Here is a 21,925-nt window from a genome sequence, read left to right as displayed (position 1 = left end):
TCCTCCCCGTGGAATTCAGGGGCCTGCCTCTTACATGCCCAAGTTATATTCTGTCCAGCAACTCTGAGTGGCTACTGTTTATGATGGGTCTTTCAGGGTCTGGGGCTTCTGTGATGCCATTGAGAACCTCATGGTGGATGTTTGCTCCATTTTGGAAATCAAGAAATGTGCTCCGAGAATAAAAGCAACTTGTCCCAAGTATCAACTAGGATTCAACCCAGTAAACAGGTGCAGTTCATTTTGGCCGCTATAAGCAAGCTTCAAATAAAATGGTGGCTTAGGCAAGGTGGAAGTTTCTTCTGCTGGGCAGAGGTAGGGCAGGGCAGGGCTCTGCAGAAATGGGAGGCCCACACCCCACTGAATCTTATTTCCTGCCATTCTGATGCACTCCTTCCAATTCGGGGTCTAAGATCTGTCCCAGCTCCCCACCCCCGTTCAAGTACTTCTTGAGTACTTACTACTGTGTGCTGGGCCCTATTCTGGACCCTTAGATTCATCAATGAATGATGTAACACAACGAATGTCACTGGCCCACTGGTGCAGGCTAGGATCAAGTCATGAAACACTGGGACCCTTTGCGGCTCCCAGCTACTTCTAGCCTGCTGGTCCTAGGACAATTGTAAAAAACTAGAGGAATTTTGTTTCACAGGTTTTTCTTTTCACTCCACCATTTTCTATTCTCCCCTCATCTTCAGGGATAGTCTCTACAGAGCCGTGCCTTCACCTCCCTCCAAAGGAGTCAGCATCTAATTTCACATGGTGTGTAGGTGGGAAGTATGATAGGCAGGGGCGAGGGCTGTGGAGAATAGGAAACGATCACATTAATACACCCAAATGGTCAAGTTTGGGCTGCATGCTTGCATTTTGAGAGAGGTGATAAGAAGTCAAGATAATCTTGGGTGAGGATTCAGATGAGTGCCTGCCTCACGAATATCCGGAGGAGGACCCTGGACCCCTGAGGGGCCTAGGACTTACATGTTGGGACCGGGGTTCCTCCTTAACCACCCCTACTGCCCATTCCCACTTATCTGGCATGTGCCCTTGGTAGCTGGTCCATGTAATCCTCACGGGGGTCCAAGCGGCAGGTACCAGCAATCATCCCCATGTGGCAGGTGAAGAAGATAAGAAATTTACCCAGGACTCAAGTCCTGTGGGACTGAATGTCCTCATAGCCAGCCAGTACAGCTCTGCTCCCCCGCTCCTCCCCACCACTCACACCGGGCTGGCCATCCCTTTACAGGTGGAACCTCTCATCTCCCATGTGGGCTGCCTCCCCCCACGCCCACCTCCTACCCTAACTGACCTGTGTGGGGCCTGTTCTGTCCACATTCCTCTCTGGGCTCCTGAGCTCCCAGCCCCAAGGCTGAAGCAAAGAGAGATGAAATGAAAATCCTGCTCAAGCCGAGGCATTTGTCTGGTGTTGGACCTGTCTGCTGCAAATGGCCCGCAAGTGAGTGACTCACCCTCGGTAAGCCTCAGTCTTCATCTGTAAAATTGGATAATGACACCTCTTATGCTACATTCAAGATCACTGCAAGCATCAAAATGGGAAAGCATCGAGCCTGGAACAAAGTAAGAATTCAGTACAGGCTGGTTTGCTTTATTCCTGGGTGTCATACGAAGATCTCAGCTTGAAGTGTATGTTCACGCACATGCGTATGTGGGTGTGGTGCGTGTGTCCCCAGTTAATTCCCCAGATTCTTTCTAGGCCTTTCACACTGGTGTTGAGGTAGAGGGTGTCTGTCCCGGAACCCCTCTGCTTAATAAAGGGGAGAGTCAGAGACTTTGGTGTCCAGTTGTGTTTTCCTGCTGGTCCTTTGCTCATGAACCCACAAAGGCAAGTCACTGAATTCAGCACATTTACTCATCAGGGTTAGGGCATCCCTCTTGTACCTCGGTGGCCAAATGCCTGGGCCAAGGGGGGGACACAGAGTTTGACCATTCTCAGACTTCGCAGGTGACATGGCGTGGGGATCCTGCATGATGGAGGGTGACGTTGGTCCCTGACGGGAGGTGAAGGAGGAGGCAGAGCTGGGGGACAGAAAGGGTTAGAGGGGAATGGTGTAAGATGGTTCTCACTCATCCCTTGGAGATGGCCAGGCCCCAGCAGGGAGGCCCACACCGAGTCGGAAACACACTTCGAGGTCACACAGCCTTGTTTTTCCCCTCCCAAAGAACTACCTTCTCGAGCAATTCCAGGAAGCTGGACTCATAGGAGAAATTTGTTAGAAAGGAGCCCTTCAGCTTCAGCTGCAAAGTCAATCCTGGCCCTAGGGACCCAAAAACAGAGCTTAGGGCCGTATTCCCTCAGAGACACGAGTACCCCATCCCCTGCTCCCCTCCCCCGCTCCTCTTCCCTGACAATGCCCTTCCAGACCCTACCCATGCAGGGGTTCAGCCCCAGGCTGAGAGCTTGGGACTGGGTGCTCTGTCCCTCTCACTCCCCTCTTTGGCCTCTCCCTGCCATGAGCACCCAGGCATCAAGCCCTCCGGCCCTCACCTGTTCCCTGGGAGCTGCCCAGGAGAGTCAGGAAGAGGAAGAAGGGCATCCTGGCCCCCATTGTGGCCCCCTTGCTTCTTGCTTCGCTGATGGACAGAAGAGATGTCTGAAGCTCTGGCTGGCTCTCCTTACCAGACCTGCCTTTCTGCACTCCACTCAATCCTTAAGCCCAGGCGTTTGGGGGGCAAGGGGAGAGGGAAGCTGGGTAACTGGATTTTCCAGTTTTCCCAATAAGGCTTTGAGGACCCAGGAGAGGGCCATTCACTGGGCTGTTGGGGAAAATAGAAGGTGGTTCCCTTTCCTCAATCCTGTGCCCCCCTCCCCTATATCTGGAGACTTGAGGGGGAGGGTGCCCAGGCCTACAGAGAGGGAGGTTAAGGAGGTGTCCCTCCTGTAGGTGTCCGGGCCCCACCCAAACCCGGGCCTCTCCTTGCTCTTCAGGGATTAATTATTAACTGCAATTACTTTCCATCTTTCACACCACCAAAGGGTTCAGGAATGTGGGCCCAAAAGGGAGGGGTAGATTACACCAAGTTTCTTCCCAAACCCAGGTGTCCTGCTCCCCCAGGCACAGTGGTTTTCTAGGTGAGAAATCTGTGTAAGGGGGAACTTTCATCTTTGAATGTTGTGTTTTACTTGTTCTAAAACATCCTATCTATTCAGGTGGAGACTTTCATCAGATATCCTCCCAACCCTTGCCTTATGCACACTCATCCTCCCAATCAACAGCTGTATACACAGGCACTCCGAATGACGAAAACAAGGACAGATATGGAGAGAGAGTTTGGAGTCCATCTAGTTTACCCTCTTGCATTACAAATTAGGAAACCAAAGCCCCGAGAGGCCATATGACTCACTAAGGTCACACAGCAAGCAGGTCAGTAGCAGAGAGATTAGAACCCATCCCTCATTATGCCAGACACAGGGACAAGCTCAACAGATTGACACACTAGTCACATAAACCCCCCAGAACACACAAAAACACATGCCCTTCGTCTTCCTACTTGCATGACTGTGTACTATCACCCTCCTCCCATGAAAACCAGTGGCCCAAGCACAGAGGGATGGAAGCAGTGAGACCACTGGGCAGACTCAAGGAGAGAAGCCAAAAGCAAAAACAAGAAAGTGGAGAGATGGAAGGAGACACTGCTTACACCCTAAAAATAAATAAAGTGAGGCATTCAAGGACTCGCAGACTTGCACAAGAGAGCAGGCAAACAAGAATGGAAAGAATATATGGGCAGAAAGATCAGCAGGCAGAGGAGGTATGAGCTGGGGGTAGAAAGCAGGAGCACAGACAGATGCTTTGGGGCATCTGAGTCTTCTTAAGAGGAGAGTGGGGGCACCCTTATGTCTTTCCCAGCTGGTGCCCCCAACTCTTTCTATATAGTCATGGCTGACACTGCTGTTTGCTAGGAACATTCGAACCATTATTTCCTTTAATTCTTGTAATGACCCTTTGAAGTAAGTACTAGATCACCCCATTTTAGGGGTGAAGAAATGAGGACTTAGGTCACATGACTTGCCTGAGATTGTGTAGGTTGGGAGTAGTGGATTCAGTGCCGTTTGTCTTCAGAGCTAGGTTCTGAACTTCTGCATTGCACTGTTCTGGAACATGATTCATGTCTTCCCTGATGCTCCTCTTCTCCCCTTGCCCCTTCTCTGCCAAAGGAATGGAAAGCTTTGTGGGCCACAGCAAGCTAGGTGAGAGATGGCTCAGGTGTTTACCCTGCCCTGAGGTCTCCCAAAGGTCAGATGCAGGCCCCAGGCCTTGACATTCTCCACCTCCATCCAGCTCCCAAATTCTGCTTCCTCAAGGGACCCGTGTATACTCACCCCCAATGGTTGTACTTCTAGGAGCAAGAGCACTCTGGGAGAGGACACCCTTCCTTTGAGGAAAGTCTGGGCTGGAGATTGACTTGGGCGTGGGAGATTGGTCCCAAGTCTGGGAAGAGCCTGAGGGCCAGGTAGGGAAGTCCTCAGCCTCTCTCACTCACTCTCCCCCTCACCCACTGTTTCCTGGGATCAGGCTGGGATAGGTTAATCCCCCGGGGACATCTTGGTGACCTCTCCCTGGGGATGGAGATCCTGGGGTTGATGGAGGCCTGGACACACCTGGCTCTCCTGAGACTTGTAATCAGCCTGAGAGCCTTTAAAGAGCCAGGGAGATGGATCTGGAAAGGCACCATGGATGCTGCACTGGTGCTGTTTCTGGGCCTGCAGGAACACCATCCTCTGAAAAGGGGTGTCGGGGTGAAGATGTGGGCTCTGGACCCAGGGACATGGCCAACTCTTCTAACCCCATCACTTCCTTTTTCTTCTTCTTCCAACAGCTCAGCTGAGCTCATCGGGAAACAGTATCTGGATGCATCCTGACTACCTCTGAGAGTCCCTCAAGTTCTCAAGATACCTCTGCCAGTCTCCTAACTATTTCTGAGGAGATCTCTGCCGGTCTCCTCACTGTCTCTGCTGGTCTCCCCACTGTCTCTGCCACTGTCTCTGTCTCCCTGTCATCTCTGCTGGTCTCCCCACTGTCTCTGCCAGTCTCCCCACTCTCTCTGGCGGTCTCCCTAACATCTCTGCTGGTCTCCCCTCTGTCTCTGCTGGTTTCCCCGCCATCTCAGAGGAGATGTCCGCCAGTCTCCCCACTTTGTCTACCGGTCTCCCCACCATCTCTGCCATCTCCCCACCATCTCTGAGGAGGTCTCTGCCAGTTTCCCCACTCTCTCTGCCAGTCTCCCTATCATCTCTGCTTGTCTCCCTACTGTCTCTGCTGGTTTCCCCACCATCTCAGAGGAGATCTCTGCCAGTCTCCCCACTGTGTCTACCAGTCTCCCCACCATCTCTGCTGGTCTCCCCACTGTCTCTTCCGGTCTCCCTAGCATGTCTGGGGAGATCTCCACCAGTCTCCCCACTGTGTCTACCAGTCTCCCCACCATCTCTGCCGGTCTCCCCACCATCCCTGGGGAGATCTCTGACAGTCTCTGCCCCGTCTTTGTGAGTTTCTCAACAGGTTCTTCAACTTCTGGGGGTTTTCCCAGTAGTCCTCAGACTTCAGCTACCACCATTTCTGGGAGCACTGCAGTAACAGTCTCGGTGTCGCCAGGTGATATTTCTGTTGCTCAATCAATCTCTGAAGGGCTCTTTAGCTTGGCCCGTGGTTCAGGGCGGGGGCTTCCTGTGCTTGGCCATGGGTAGGTCGACAGTTCCCCAGAAGCTCACTGAAGCAGTGCCCTGGCCTTGGTGGCTATACAAAGGACCCCCTTCTGCTTTTCAATTCACAAAATTTTTCTCTTGTAGTTAGTGCCTTTTGTATCCTGCCTAAGACTTTTTTTTGCCTACATCAGAGTCAAAAAAATATTCTCCTATATATTCTTCTGGAAGCTTTTTATTTAGGCTCTGACATTTAAGCCTATGATCTATCTTCGATTACTTTCTGTGCATGGGGTGAGGTAGAGGTTGGTTCATTTTCTCCCCTTATGGATAACCAATTGTCCCAGAACTATTTATTTCAAAGACCCTCCCTCTCTGCCCACCATTGAATTGTGTGAGTACCTTTATCCAAAGTCAAGTGAGCATATATGTGGGGGTCTATTTCTGGACTCTATTCTGTTCTTCTGTGTCTATTCTTATGTCAGTGCCACAGTACTTAATGACCACAGTTTTGTACCAAAGTTTCAAGATCTGGTAGGATAAGTCTTCTACTTCTCTTTTGCTTTAAGATTTCTTGGCCATTCACAGTCTTCATTTTCATAGAGTCAGTTCATTAACTTATACCAACAACTTGCTGGGATTTTGACTGAGGGTGCACTGGATGTAATTTCTGCTTCTGCTCTCACTTTGATCTCTCCTGGCCATTTTCTGTCTCTGCCCTTCTAGGATCTGTCTCCCTCACAGCAGCCCCAGGAACTGCTCCCACTGTGCCTGGCCTTCCACACCCGGCATGGCTGTCTCAGGAGTTTCCACTCCCATAATGGCTAGAGCGGTCACCACATGCCCTGAGCTCGGCCTCCACACCAGTAAGGTGCTCTTATTTGCATTGGGCCATTTAACAGTAAAGATGTTGGTTGGACCCATTCTCTCTTATTCTTCTGCAGCCAGCCCTCACTCTTGGAGGGGAGCGTAGGAACAGGCATTTCGTGCCTGCTTTCAGCTGTGTTTTGAGTATGTCTGAGGATGTCCACAATTCTTAAAGGGGTTTTGGTGCTTCTGGTCACACCAACAGCCAGATATCTGTTACCTGACTGCTTCCTTAAAAAGTTTCCAACCTCCTTCCTCATGGCCTGACCCGTCTTTCTGGTGCAAGAAGCATCCCCTCCAAGGATCCTATTCTCCCTCCTCCCTCTGTTTCCTCCTCTTCTGCCCTCCATTCCCAGCAGGGGAGGCATGGCCAGCCTCCCCCCCCGCCCCCCCCCCCCGCCCCGGTAGCTGAGGACAGGAAATGAGGGGAGGGAAGACAGAACAACAGGCTCTAGCTCCCCTTGATAACTAGCATCAGGCCAGGGGGGTGGGAAGGACTGGGGTTCAGAAGAAGGAGAGAGGCCTGCCTGGGCATCCTCATAGCAGACACATCGCAGACTGAGAGAGACATAGACAACAGAGCCGGAGATACTGGAAGAAGGTTCAGAAAGACGGAAAGATGTGGATGTCAGTGAAGAGTTTAGAGACCGACAGACATATGTCCACAGGTGTCAGGGAAGAGGTGGCTGTGGCTTGGATGGAAGCCCTTGAAAAACCCCCTCCACTGAGATTCTGTTCTCAAGATGCGGAGAGAACTCCACAGAGAGGTGTGGTCTTTGAGCTGCACAGACATCAGAGTCACAGAAGGAAAGATGGAAAGCCATGGAGGGCAGTGGGGAGCTGGGGGTTGAGGTTCCTCCTGCCTTGATCGCTGTTCCTCTCTGCTCCTCAGGCCCGAAGCCTCAGGAGAAGAACCCTGTCCAGGACTGGGCCATCATGCCAATCACTCTCACTGTAGTGGCCACACTGGCCAGCCTACTGTATGGTATCAAGAAGGTGAGTGAAGCTGTGCCCTAAATGTGTGGGTCCCCAAGGCCAGTGGGGCTGGGACCTGGCATTCCAGGACTCCGAGAAGAACAGGGGCTTCAGGGAGGAGGATGCCAGCCTGCCACACTTAGGGAGAGGTGAGGGGGAAAGGAAACCTTGTCTGGGTGGCTGAAACACTGACCAGGCAGGGATGGGGACTTGGGGCCACCGAAGGAGGCTGGGGAGGGCTGGAGGCTGACCAGCCCAGGGAGACACTAAATTTAGCTCTAGGCAGTGAAGAGCTGTCTGCTCTGTGGATCACGTTAACCTGGGTGTTGAATCCTAGCTCTACTATTATAGCTATATGACCTTGTGCAAGTTACTTAACCTCTCTTTGCTCCAGATTTCTCCTTAATAATAATAACTAGTACTTAAATAGCATGTATTATATGCCAGGGGCTATATGTACATACATACCCATGTGCCTGTGATGTAGGTGATATTATTACCCCTCATTTTATAGATGAGATGTAGCCCTCATTTGATAAATGAATGCTGGATAAAATGAGAATGATAGCATCCATTTCAAAGGGCTGTTGGAGAATGAAATGAGCTATACACGTAAAGCCCTTAGGTGCTTGGCATTAGTAAGTGCTCAGTAAATTAGTCTTGTTGATCATTATTATTGTTTTGCTTGAAAAGGAATGCTGAGAACCTGAGTTGTCAAAAAGAGGCAGCAGTGCATGGGGAGAGCGGAGGGCTGGACAGCAGGTTCCTGGGGCCCTCAGTTAACCCAACCTATCCATCCCTCGTCTCCCAGGCCTGCCAGTTCCAGAAGGAAATGAGTGTGGAGTGTGGTTGTGGCTCTGTGATCTCTAATAGCTGCCACCAGGAGGACACCAGCCAGTGCTACCCTGTCAAATGAAGGGGCAGGACCAGGATAATGGAGTATCCTTCCCCCTTTCTCTCTAAAATAGACTCATTCCCAGTCTCAGCTTCCCATTCAGCTAACTGGGGCAATTTCCTACAGTAGATTCCTGGGGCTACCGGCCCAACCAGGTTTCCTCCACCAACATTGTAAGGGGAAGTCCATGGTCAGTCATCAAGTGGGAGGCTGAGATTCCAGTCCCGGTCCTGCCACCAGCCTGCCATCTGGCACCTAACTTCTCTGATACACTTTTCTCATCTGCAGAAGGAAGGACCAGAGCTACATGGTCTCCAGGGGTCTTCCAGCTTTCATGGAATCTAGGTCTGGATGGTTGGAACCTTTGCCCCTCACCCTTTCTTCCCATCCCACCCTCTTCCTCAGAGAAGCTCATTAGCTAAGGACACTTTGGGCCCCCCACGTTCAGGATGGGCAAGTCTCCCTTCACAGCTCCTTTCATATGGAGCCCCTTTGGGCTGGCCTCCTCGCCCTCCCAAGACCCCTGATTCTCTCACTTTCTCACCAATTTCTCCTCATAGCCTCCCTCAGGGGTTCTGTGATGCCCCCCTAGACCACTCTGAGTGGATGAAGGACACAATTCTTGCTAAATAAAACACTAGCCCCTCTACTCGTCTCCTAGCCACTGTGTATTTGTCAAAGCACGTGGGCTTTGCCATCGGGCAGGCACTGGCTGAGTCTGGTCTCCTGTTTACCAGGTGTGTGACCTTGAGCAAGTCACTTTCCTGATCTGAGGTTGTTTATTCTCATCCGTAAAAATGAGGCTCACATTGCTAACCTCATAGGCTATAACAAGGTAAGGTGCTTAGCACATTCTTTGGTACACAATACATGCTCAAACATTAGAAGCTAGTAGGGTTGTTTTGTGACTGGCCCCTCAGCCTCTGGCTCAGGCACAACAAACTCTTACTCACACTAAGAAATCAACTTGAGCCTCTACTAACCCCCCAGTTCCTCTAACTCAGATGTATGGATCCTCTGGGGCAAGTTGTGGCTAAAAGAGAAGGGAGGGTGCTTATTTACCCAACCAGAACAGAGACTGCCAATCTCAACACTACCGACATATTGGGCTGGAGAGTTCTTTGCTGGGAGCTGTCCTGTGCATTATGTATTATGTTAAGCAGCATCTCTGGCCTCTATCCACTAGATGCTAGCAGCATCCTCCAAGTGTGACAAGAATATCTCCAGACTTTGCCAGATGTTCATTGGGGGAGTAAAACTGTCCTTCTCTGTTGAGAACCACTTTCCTAGAAGACTGGGTGAGGCTGGGGACTAGTGGAAAAAGGGTTGTCAGTCACTCTGAGTCCAGATGGAGTTGCAGTGGATGCCCTGTTGCTGCCTTAGGTGCCCCGTCTTGCAGGGTGCATTGCTTGGGAGGCAGGCCACCTAGTTCTGACATCAGTATTTGGCCTGACTCCATGCAGCCTCATCAACCTCCCATTAGTCACATTAATGAGCAGTCGACCTAGTCTCTTCTCACTCATTCCAGCCCTGCCTCGGGCTTAGGGACAAGTCACACCAAATGATGAGAGAAATTCACATGTCCAGTCTGCTGGTCCTCCCGCGAGCCCCACTACCCTGAGGCCCTGGCTTCTTGCCCTTTAGATCTTGACCTTCTCCATGCCCTCTGCCTGCTCTGCTGCCTGCAGAAAGGCATTTGGTGGCCCAGGTACCCCCTCCAGACAGCCCAACAGTAAGTGCTTACTGACTGTCTACTGTGTCCCAGGCGCTGTCTCAGGTGATGGGGAAGCAGCAGAGGTCAAGGCAAAGACCTCGCCTGCAGGGTGCTTACTTTCCATGAGAGGAGGCCCACTGTAAGCAGATCAACTGAGTCACAGCGGGGTGGTGACTTGGATGCCTGGACTCATGACTTTCTCTCTCCTTGACCTCGGTAGTTTGTGCCCCACTGCAACTCCAGCCCCAGGCACTGACATTTTGGGAGTCCAGTGAATTAATTTTGACAGTCTTCTGAACTACTGCTTGCTCTAGACAAGGAATCAGGAGAAAGGAAAGATGGAGACTCCAGGAGATCCTAAAAATGAGATGTCTGCATTTCTGTATAGGGGTGGATGGGGACTTGAGGCAAAGAGATGGCCACTGGGCTGATATGGGAGAGGAGGGGAGCGGTGGGCTGAAGGCAGAGCCCTTGTATACCAGGCATCTCCACCAAAGATAAATCTCAGCCTCTGTGTCCTGTCTGAATCCCCGGTGAGGTGTGTGATGTCAGGTCCTGGGCTTCTGTATCTGTCCTGTTGCTTCTCCCTGTCACTGCCCTCACTGTCTCCACATCTTGTTGTGTCATCTCTGAACATCTGGAAGCACCTGTCTCTGCAGTAGTGGGCCATGTGAGGGCTTTCCTCTTCTTTGCTCTTTCACCTGATACTCATGGATGACTCCACCCGGGACAAAAAGAGTGACCATGTGTGAGTTAGGGGTGTGGAAAGCAGGGCTGACGTGAGAGAGGCAGGAAGGCAAATGTGAAGCTGGAGAAGAACCAGAATTTGAATCTCTTCCTATAACCTGAGCACCCAGTCATCCCCCTCTCCGCTCCACCCATCAGAGCTCAGTCCTTCTAGAGTCCAGCCATTTGCTCCCTACCTCCCCAGAGCCCTGGAGGCCACCCCCACCCAGTCCCCACTCCCTCTGCTGGGGCTGGGTCAGGAGTCTGCCCGCTCTATGTTCCTTTTCTCAGATCCCACCCATTCAGCAGACACCCAGGTGCCTGGCTCCATGACGCAGCAGCTGCGGTCTCCCGTTATCAGGGCACCGCTGTGGGGTAGGGCGGTTCCATTTGTTTAAGGTTTAGACCTGAGGGGCCCCAGCCCCCATGACGTCAAATATGGACCCATATAAGCTGAGGGGACCCCAGCCCATGGCCCCAAGCAGCTGTCCAACTCTGACATGGCCCAGCCAGCCCACCGCATCTGCTCTACCTTTGGCTTCTGGGGCTGCATCTTCGTCCTTCTAGCTTCTTGGGAGGCAGGTAAGATGCCCTCAGAGGCAAAGGGGTCACCATAACACAGGGAGACAGAAGACTGAGAGGGATTGTTTCTTAGCACTTGTGGGGTTCAATGACCAAGCAAAGAAATGAACAGCAGGTGACTGTGCAGTGGGAAGGGGTGTGGGTATGGGGTTGTTGCAAAAATTGCCTAGGGTAGTCACTGTTCAAGTTTGCTGGCTAACAGGCAGGTAGGAGATGAAATCCAGTTTGTGCTTTGCTTCTCAAGACATGGCCTGCAAGGCTGCATCCACCTGGAGTGGGGCTTCCTCCAGTTTACATAGAGACACTGTACAGGCTGGTATAGCAGGGGGGACCTGACATTCGCTAAATCTGCTGTGTGCAAGGAGCTCACAGGGGCTCACAATACGCCATCTCATTTTAGCTCCTCAAATCCCCTAAGGTGGTTAACAATATCCCACTTTGTAGTTAGGAGAGTGTGACCCAGAGAGGTAAAGGGACTTGTCCAAAGTCATGAAGGTAGCAAACAGGGATTCTGACACTCCACATTGCCTGCTTCCCTCCAGAGGCAAGGGGTGCATTTCTCTCCCAAAAACCCTGTTCTAGTAGATCTTGGTTCTACTCTGAAGTGTGGCCCATTTAATTAGTCTGGACGTCCTCACACCTGGCCAATACCAGTAGCTGATGCTTACTGAGCACTTACTATGTGCTAGGCATTGTTCTGGGCACTTCATCCACGTTTACTTATTTAATCCTTATAGCAACTCGATAAGGTATGTGTGGTTTTGTCCCCCTATGTTACAGTTGGGAAACATCCCAGGGCTTTGGTGAGAAAATATATATGGAAAAGTTTAATAAGCAAAACAGAACCTACAAGTTGAAGTGAAATCACCAAATTAGTTCACTTAGTTAAGAAAGAGTTCTGTGACTGATCCCAGGGAGTAGAGAGGCCAAACACAGGGGCAGTTCGGAGGGGACCTGGGTGACTTGAAGGAGGATCTTCATAAGGCAGACATACACAAATAGATTCAGAAAGACTCTCTAACGATGGACTCTGAAAAACAAACTGAGGGTTCTAGAGGGGAGGAGGGTGGGGGGATGGGTTAGCCTGGTGATGGGTTAGCCTGGTGATGGGTATTAAAGAGGGCACATTCTGCATGGAGCACTGGGTGTTATGCACAAACAATGAATCATGGAACACTACATCCAAAACTAATGATGTAATGTATGGTGATTAACATAACAATTAAAAATTTAAATAAAAAAAAGAGAAAGACTCTCTATGTACTGGATAGGGTTATTCATGGCAACGATGTTGATGATTGCAAACCAGGGCCCAGAAAGTTGTGAGTCTGGATGCTCCAGCTAGTATTTGGGACAGGGAGGGTAGAAGCTTCTCCTGCTAATAGTGCTTGACTGAGGGTGATATTGGAGGAAGTTTCTCCTTCCCTGAGCTCCTGTCATGTTGGGGCCAGAAGGGATGGGGGCAACAGGACCAAGTGTCTGGTGGATGGTAGGGGCAGGGACTGAGGAATCTTCAAGCGGCCTCTGCTAGGTCTCAGCAGTGCATTCTGTTTGTGCCCTGACTTGATGTCCTTCCACCTACCTCAAGGGTCTGGGGACAGAGGTACCAGAGCCATCGTCAGCCTCCCAATCTCCAGTCTCTTCTCTCCGCCTTCCTGTCAGGCTGCTATCCCCCCTGCTGCTCTCCACCACCTTCTGTTGTGCTGTTGCCCAGGAAGAGGAATCTGTAGGTACAGAGTAGAAGGGCAAGAGTCATGAATCAACTCCATACACATTCACTTTTTTTTTTGAATTTTTTTTAATTTTTTATTGTTATGTTAATCACCATATATTACATCATTAGTTTTTGGTGCAGTGTTCCATGATTCATTGTTTGTTCATAACACCCAGTGCTCCATGCAGAACGTGCCCTCCTCAATACCCATCACCAGGCTCACCCATCCCCCTACCCCCCTCCCCTCCAGAACCCTCAGTTTGTTTTTCAGAGTCCAACGTCTCTCATGGTTCGTCTCCCCCTCTGACATACTCCCCTTTTCTTCCTCTCCTGTTATCTTCTTCTTTTTCTTTTTTCTTAAAATATGTTGCGTTATTTGTTTCAGAAGTACAGATCTGTGAGTCAACAGTCTTGCACAATTCACAGCGCTCACCGTAGCACATACCCTCCCCAATGTCTATCACCCAGCCACCCCATCCCTCCCACCCCCCACCACTCCAGTAACCCTCAGTTTGTTTCCTGAGATTAAGAATTCCTCATATCAGTGAGGTCAGATACACATTCACTTTTGAGGGAGATTTGCTCTAGGACACAGACAGGTGCAGGGCAGACTTGAGATCCAAATTCTCGAACAGGACACTCTGGGCTCTGTGTGTGTTGTCTGGGGAGATAGCCACTAGAACCTGCCTGGGTGGGAGGGGGGGGAGGGCTGAGGGAAGGGCCAGGGCAGTGGACACTCAGATCCTGTAAAGAAGAGCAAGTGGATGATAGGTGGGGAGGGCTTGAGACTGGGATAAAGTTGGGATGGGGTCAGGTTGGAGCTGGACTGTGGGGCCAGCTGGGCACATGACTATGTCCAGCAGGGAGCGAGGCCAGGGTAGAGAGGGAAGAGTGATGACTGGGATGGATAAAGACCTTAGCCCACAGTTCTGGTCCTTCTCCCCCATCATTTATCCACAGGACTAGTCAATGCCCAGACTCAGATAACTGGATCTTAGAAACCCAGGGTCTGTGTCATGCAGCCACAGAATCAGAGGTGCAGAAACTAGATTAAGTCATCTATGAGGAGAGCACAAGTGGGGCTGAGGTCCTAGAGAGAATCTAAAAAGGATGTTTTCCTATAATAAATGTTATTTGATTTAATTTATATGACAGAAATAATATATGCTCATTATAGAAACTGGAAAATTGAAAAAATGAGAAAGAAAAATAAAATATCTCCTAATACTCCCCAGTTACCCACCCAGGCAACAATTTGAGTATATTTCTCTTTAGTCTTTTTATTCTGAGTTTTAGGTCACATATTGAGCTTATGTTCTATAGACATTTCAAGCATTTACCCATATTATTACACATGGAGTAAGGCATCTTCTAGGGGCAGGACACCAAGAAACACCAGATATGCTCCTTTGGGTGCGGCTGCTCTGACAAAGACCCTACATCATGAGTCACCTAGCAGGATGTCCACCTTCTTTTCAAATAAGAGAATGAAACAGATTGAATAGACCTTTGGAACTGCACATAGTTTTGATGTTGTGGATTTGTTTTCATTCTTTAATCCAGGCTGAGCATCCACCTCCAATGTCCTGTGCTAAAGCCAGATTTTCCTCTCTGCCTATCAGTGACCAAAAAAGTTACTTTCAGGCCATTATTGTAGTCAGTGAAATGAATATCTCATGGTGAAAACTTCCTAGGGAACTAAAACTGCTACCAATGGTAGATTTACTGGGGAGAAGAGATGGTCATCTCATAGCAGGTGGGGGGGGGAGTGTGTTAGTCACTGATTTGCTTCATGGCTGAACTCAGAACCAAGGAATTCTTTGAGTTTGACTCCAGATTTTATAATCGATGGTTCCACAATTGTGTGATGTAGATCTGGAATTCTAAGATCTAGTTATCTGAGTCTAGTTATTGATTATGTGGCCCCTGGGGTTAAATGATAGCCAGTATCCCAGAACTGGTATGCTGCAGGACTTCTTTTAACATCTCAGGGTCTTGGGGCACCTGGGTGGCTCAGTTGGTTAAGCGTCTGCCTTTGGCTTCGGTCATGATCTCATGGTCCTGGGATTGAGCCCCACATTGGGCTCCCTGCTCAGTGGGGAGCCTGCTTCTCCCTCTCCCTCTGCTGCTCCCTCTGCTTGTGCTCTCTCTCACTCTCTCTTTCTCTTAAATAAATTAATAAAATAAAATTTAAATTAAAAAAACACCTCAGGGGCTCAATTATTTCACATGGCAGAAATTACCCTTTGGTTTTCCAACCTTTGGAGGTCACAGTTATGTTTGCTTTTTTACTTAATGTGCATAAGGAAAGGTTGTTGGCCCTGTTTCTGAAGAATTTTCATCAGTCTTAAAATATTCTGTCAATCACCCCTTCAACAAATATGTATAAAGTGCTTCCTCTAGGCTGGGTACCTAGCAATGAATAAAACAAAAATCCCTGCCATTGTGGGATATATTCCTTATATACTAGAGAATGATGAGTGTCATATTGATAAAACACAGCAGGGGAAGTGGCCCAGGAATGCAGGCTGCCCTTTGGAAGAGGTGGTCAAGCCCTCCGAGGTATATGGAGTAGGTGGGTCAGGAGAGCTAGCAGGGGCTGCGGAAGACCATAGGCTCAGGTTCCGCTTACTACCAGGAGAACAGGGCAAAGTATGAGACTCTTTCAAAGACTGCAATTTGGATTTAATAAACTCTGTAAAGAATCTTCTATGCTCAAGCTGGTGCCGTCGACATCATTGTTATTTACAGTCGAGGATATGGAGCTTCTGAACATTTAAGCGACCTAAGCAAGGATGCCAAGCTAGTGAGGGACAAAGCCTGCACTCCGACCCTGTCCTCTGATTTTTTAAGGCCATTGGAATTCGCCACTGTGCCGCTGCTGCTCATTTATTTACTCTATGTGTATTTATTCATCCCTTATCACATTGTAAAGCATCTGGGATAGGGATTTCCTGGGTGGCTCAGTCAGCTAAGCGTCCAACTCTTGATTTCAGCTCAGGTCATGATCGCAGGGTCGTGAGATTGAGCCCTGTGTCAGGCTCCGTGCTGAGTGTGAAGCCTGCTTCAGATTCTCTCTCTCTCCCTCTGCCCCCCCCACCAACTCTCTCTCTCTCTAAAAAATTAAAAATTAAAAAAAGTAAAAGCATCTGGGGTGTAGTGAGAAGCCTGACTTTGCCAATTATTTAATCTCTTTGGACTTCCTTTTCTTACCTATAAAATAGTAAGACTGTATATTTGTCTCACAGGTTTGTGGTGAAGATTAAATAAACGAATGTAGAGACAGCATTCTTTAGGGGTTCCACAAATGCCAGCATTCTTCCTTTCCCAACAGCTGGGCTGACCTATAGTTTGTGTAATGTAGTCTTAACCAGCAGGAGCCTGGGCCTGGGAACCCAGACTGTGTGTTCAAACTCTGGCTCAACTTCTTATTTGGGGAGTGTCCTTGGGGAGGTTACTTAACCTCTCTGAACCTTGTTTTCTCATCTATAAAAAGGGGAGAATAGTGAATAGTTCTCAACTTCAAAGGGCTGTTGTGAGAAGTAAATGAGTTAATACATGTCCTCATTCATAAGACCTGCCTGTTTCATAGTAAGTGTGCAAGAAAGGTTGGCCACGGCTATTGCTGTGGGATGGTGTGCAAGTCACCATTCCTCCAGGGTGAAACTTGAAACTCAAGTTTCTTGGCTATAAGATAGGGAGGCTGAGGGTGCCTGGGTGGCTCAGATGGTTAAGTGTCTGCCTTCGGCTCAGGTCATGATCCCAGGGTCCTGGGATCGAGTCCCGCATCGGGCTCCCTGCTCCTTGGGAGCCTGCTTCTCCCTCTGCCTCTCTCTCTCTGTCTTTCATGAATAAATAAAAATAAAATCTTAAAAAGAAAAGATAGGGAGGCTGACAGTTTCTAAGGCACATTTTGGGGGAGCTGTGAGATCAGTCACCCTAGAAGAAAATCCAGAAAGAGAATGTCTATGAGGCAACCACCTGAGCTCTTGGCCCAGAGAATGTGGCCAATGAACAGCAGCTATCATTGGGATTGCTGCTGAGGGAATCAAAGAACGGAACTAACATAGTGGAGTGAGGGCCTGAAAATTCAGCCCTCGTTTCTCTCTCTAATCTCAAATCCCTTCAGAGACTTGGGCTTCTCTAGTATCCTCACCCTCTTCTTTTCCCACCCATATTTCTTTCAAGGAGTTCCCCAGTCCCTTACTCTCATCGGCAGCAGGCAGGTGGGTGGATTGTGGTTTTCTATGATTGGGAATGGGTCCAGGTTCTGGTTGCAGCCTTGAGCTAACAGAGACTGGAAATCTCAGTTATGTAACAACACTATTTCTCTCACTCTTTGGCGATCTCCTGGCTAGGTATCAGAGACATCTCCTCTGTCCCCATTGGTTGTTTTTCCATGTAATTAAGGTCCATATATGTTCACTGATAGAGGTTTTTTTCCTCTCACACCCTGTTCTTAAACATGGTCAGTCCTTCCAGAATTCAGCTGCTTCATTCACTCCTTTCAGGACCCCAACCAGATACCTTTTTCTTTCAGGAGGGTGACCTTCATCTATCCCAGATGGCTATAGGTGTGTGAAGGTGTGTGAAGGGGCTATAGGTGTGTGAAGGAGTCATTGGGGAACCATAAGGATTGAGTCATTTCATCTATTTCTCTGCATCCAGACCAAACTTTAATACCAAAATGGAAGTTTCCCATCTCCCTTCTCTATCCACCCTCCTTTCCTCTTCTGAGCTTTCTTTCATTCATCATCCGTGTCTACTTGTTAATCCCTCTGGGAAGTTCTGCCAGAAATCTTACCTCAGTCTCTCACACAGTTACATTTGGGATGGAGCTGGAATGTTATGGGAAGATGGAGATTCTGGTATTTGTTCCCTTTCCTCTCAGCTCCGTCATGGAAAGGGAACTTCATTCCATAAGTATACAAACTAAAGGAGCATTTGTGGGGCAAAATGCAAGTCAATATCTGATCTCAAAATCTTATGATTTGATAGGCGTGGCAGGAGGTAGAGGTTGACAGGCACACAAATAACTGTAATGTCCAGTTGAAGGGTATTAACAAATAATTTTTTGAGCACTGAGATGAAGCTAGATCTTATCTGCTTGGAAGGATCTGGAAAGATGCCATAAAGCCAGAAAGGTCTGAAACTGAGAACTGAAGAGTAAAGGTGGAAAAGAGGTGAGGTGGCTACTTGCTGAAGGCACAGCCTGAACAAAGGTCCAGAGACTAGAGGAGAAAGTGGGGGTTATATATCATAGTATTCTGAGGATACTGGCTGAGGAGATATATCTAAGGTAATAAAGGGATCCCTAGAGACAGAAGTGGACAGAGAAGCAAGGAAGAACATAATGGAAATTTCTTATTTGCTTTTCTTCCTTCACAGGTGCTATCACATCTCAAGGACTTCAGAAAACTGATGATTCCCAGGCATCTGATCATTTGTTCCCTCCTCCTATTGCTCTCCATTCAGACCGGAGCCCTCTGGACCTCAGTAAATCTATAGAAACCCCTAAGCTAAAACACCATTGCAACACTACACACCATTTCAAGCCAACTTACAATCCTACAGATAATTTCCAAAAGTCTGCAAGTCATCAGGAAGTTCCTCCTACTTCTGAGAAAAACCCCAGCAATCAAGAAAAAGACCCAGATGTCCAGAATGAACGCTCTGTTGATCCTACTGACTCTACTAACACACACAAAGGACCGTCTGGTGCAAAACATCTAAGCACAGCACTCAAGAACAAAACAGCTTGCACTAAGACCAACAAAAACAAAATAGGTTCAGGAAACCAACGTAAAACTGTAACACCTTCAGGAAACATCAACACACGTGCTCACTTTGGCAGCACATACACTAAAATAGGAAACAGCAACACTACTTTAGACAGTAAAAGCATTACTTCACACAAGACCATAAATCCTGTCCACAATACGGTCAGTCTAGAGACCAATAAAATATCTAAATCCTCCACAGGCAAAAGCGTAACAGCCACAAATGTATCATATGAGGCTACAAGAACCCCAGAAAGGTCAAAAAGAACTGAAGATCATAAAACAGTTACTAGTCCCAGAATTACAGTTGCCTCAGACAAGACTGTGATGAAGACTATAGAACACATAAACAGGACCACATCAGCCACTGAAAAGACCACACAAATGCCAGCCACACTTACAGTACACATACATAAGACCACATCAGCTCATATAAATATCACAAGATCACTAGTAAACCCAGTGGAAAATGGAAAAGGGGCCACATTGTCTTATAAGAAGAACCCAGGAGTTCCAGCAGAGCCTACAAAACATGGAGAAGAGACTAAATCAACCAATGAGAAGACCACAAGAACCCAAGAAAAGTCCAAGAAACATGGACAGAACAGGACTCCCTCCAGCAGGAAGACCACAAGAGCCTCAGAAGAGTCCAAGGACCATGGGGGGAAGACCACAGGAGCCCTAGAAGGGTCTAAGGACCATGGGGGGAAGACCACAGGAGCCCTAGAAGGGTCCAAGGACCATGGGGAGAAGACCACCGTAGCCAATGGGAAGACCACCAGAGCCCCAGAGGAGTCTAAGGACCATGGGGGGAAGACAACAGGAGCCCTAGAAGGGTCCAAGGACCATGGGGAGAAGACCACCCTAGCCAGTGGGAAGACCACCAGAGCCCCAGAGGGGTCCAAGGACCATGGGGGGAAGACCACAGGAGCCCTAGAAGGGTCCAAGGACCATGGGGAGAAGACCACCCTAGCCAATGGGATGACCACCAAAGCCCCAGAAGGGTCCAAGGACCATGGGGAGAAGACCACCGTAGCCAATGGGAAGACCACCAGAGCCCCAGAGGGGTCTAAGGACCATGGGGGGAAGACAACAGGAGCCCTAGAAGGGTCCAAGGACCATGGGGAGAAGACCACCCTAGCCAGTGGGAAGACCACCAGAGCCCCAGAGGGGTCCAAGGACCATGGGGGGAAGACCACAGGAGCCCTAGAAGGGTCCAAGGACCATGGGGAGAAGACCACCCTAGCCAATGGGATGACCACCAAAGCCCCAGAAGGGTCCAAGGACCATGGGGAGAAGACCACCGTAGCCAATGGGAAGACCACCAGAGCCCCAGAGGGGTCTAAGGACCATGGGGGGAAGACAACAGGAGCCCTAGAAGGGTCCAAGGACCATGGGGAGAAGACCACCCTAACCAGTGGGAAGACCACCAGAGCCCCAGAGGGGTCCAAGGACCATGGGGGGAAGACCACAGGAGCCCTAGAAGGGTCCAAGGACCATGGGGAGAAGACCACCCTAGCCAATGGGATGACCACCAAATCCCCAGAAGGGTCCAAGGACCATGGGGAGAAGACCACCGTAGCCAATGGGAAGACCACCAGAGCCCCAGAAGGGTCTAAGGACCATGGGGGGAAGACAACAGGAGCCCTAGAAGGGTCCAAGGACCATGGGGAGAAGACCACCCTAGCCAGTGGGAAGACCACCAGAGCCCCAGAGGGGTCCAAGGACCATGGGGGGAAGACCACCCTAGCCAATGGGAAGACCAAAAGAGCCCCAGAAGTGTCTAAGGACCATGGGAGGAAGACCACCTCAGCCATTGGTCCTTTTACTCTCACCACATCTCACGTGGAGCTGAGTTCCACCACGTCAGAGACCCCAAGCAACAAAAGCCATTCATATCAGAACAAAGATGGCTCACAGAGAGGTCTTCATGCTGGAGGAATGAGAGAGAATGATTCATTCCCTGCATGGGCCATAGTTATTGTGGTCCTGGTGGCTGTGATTCTCTTCCTGATATTCCTTGGCCTTATCATTTTGGTAAGGGAGAGGGATGCTACAGGGGAGCAAACCCATGAGATAGGGAGTTGACAAGAGATTATGGATCTGAACCAGAGGGAGTAATTAGCTCAGAAAAAGAGGCATGGTAGTGGAGGGATGGTAGTAATAGAGGGGTAATGGTGGTGAAAACTATGGGGCAAGACAATGATGCATGAGGCATGAACAATGGCATTGGAGAGAAGTCTCTGGCTGAGAAAAAAGGGTGTAGAATAGGGGAAAATTGGGGTTGGAGAAAGAATCTGGGATGTGAGAATAGGGTATATTAGGATAGGGAAAATTGGACAGAGGAGAAGGAAGCAGGAAGGGAGGAATTGGAGATGAAGTCTGGGACTTAGTGCATGGGATCTGGGGCTGGAATAAGGATCAAGGTTTGGATGGAATCTTGGGAAAGGAGGAAGCTAAAGGTCTAGGGTCAGGAAGAATAGAATCAAAGGATTATGGGTGTTGAGGAAAGTAAATGACATAGCAGATGAAACCCATTCCTCCTTTCTCCTAATCACAGGTCTCCTATATGATGAAAACACACCATGCACTGATCCAGAACAAGAAGGACAATGACCCAGAGAATGATGGGGGTCCTAACTCCTATCCAGTCTACCTGATGGAGCAGCAGACTCTTGGCATGGGCCAGATCGCTTCCCCACGGTGATCCTTTAGAAAGTGCCCTGCTCTTCCATGCCCTTCCTAAGATGAGGAATTAGACTCACAATTCATATTTCCTGGACTCCAGGAAGGGCAAAGTACTGACAGTTAACAGCATTAACCCTTCATCAGCTGTGTTCTTATTGAAACTGATCTAAGGATGAGATGATAAGCAAGAAGGATGTGACTCTGGGAGATATAAAAGAAAGAATGAATAATACGAGCATGTGTTCTCTGTAGAAGCTGATGGTCTCAGAATGAAAAGATGTTTGACGGCCATATGGGGTGGGCACCAATACTGGACACTGAGTCTTGGGAA

At 49.2% G+C, this 21,925-nt stretch overlaps 3 protein-coding genes across 3 annotated transcripts; 2 read left to right on the top strand and 1 right to left on the bottom strand.

Moving 5' to 3' along the window:
• Positions 1 to 1,944: 1,944 nt before the first annotated feature.
• Positions 1,945 to 2,561, bottom strand: SFTA2 (surfactant associated 2). The gene is made up of 3 exons (XM_028091044.2): positions 2,501 to 2,561; positions 2,182 to 2,270; positions 1,945 to 2,031 (listed from the first exon to the last, which is right to left on the bottom strand). The coding sequence occupies exons 1-3, from the start codon at positions 2,559 to 2,561 to the stop codon at positions 1,945 to 1,947; spliced, it is 237 nt and encodes a 78-aa protein (XP_027946845.1).
• Positions 2,562 to 4,687: 2,126 nt separating this feature from the next.
• On the top strand, positions 4,688 to 8,411 carry LOC148164155 (uncharacterized). Its single transcript, XM_088023774.1, has 6 exons — positions 4,688 to 4,745; positions 4,942 to 5,170; positions 5,203 to 5,694; positions 6,380 to 6,519; positions 7,413 to 7,516; positions 8,307 to 8,411. Exons 1-6 carry the CDS (start codon positions 4,688 to 4,690, stop codon positions 8,409 to 8,411), a joined length of 1,128 nt encoding a protein of 375 aa, XP_087879900.1.
• A 2,919-nt stretch (positions 8,412 to 11,330) lies between these two features.
• MUCL3 (mucin like 3) lies at positions 11,331 to 21,613 on the top strand. The gene is made up of 3 exons (XM_088024377.1): positions 11,331 to 11,412; positions 18,515 to 20,943; positions 21,467 to 21,613. Exons 1-3 carry the CDS (start codon positions 11,331 to 11,333, stop codon positions 21,611 to 21,613), a joined length of 2,658 nt encoding a protein of 885 aa, XP_087880503.1.
• Positions 21,614 to 21,925: the final 312 nt, after the last annotated feature.

Source organism: Eumetopias jubatus, unplaced genomic scaffold (assembly GCF_037043125.1).
Source record: "Eumetopias jubatus isolate StellerSeaLion01/CBP00866 unplaced genomic scaffold, mEumJub1_p1.0 scaffold_6, whole genome shotgun sequence".
Classification (NCBI taxonomy): domain Eukaryota; kingdom Metazoa; phylum Chordata; class Mammalia; order Carnivora; family Otariidae; genus Eumetopias; species Eumetopias jubatus.
The sequence above is the reverse complement of the archived record's forward strand: the minus strand, read 5'-3'. Positions and strand labels throughout refer to the sequence as shown.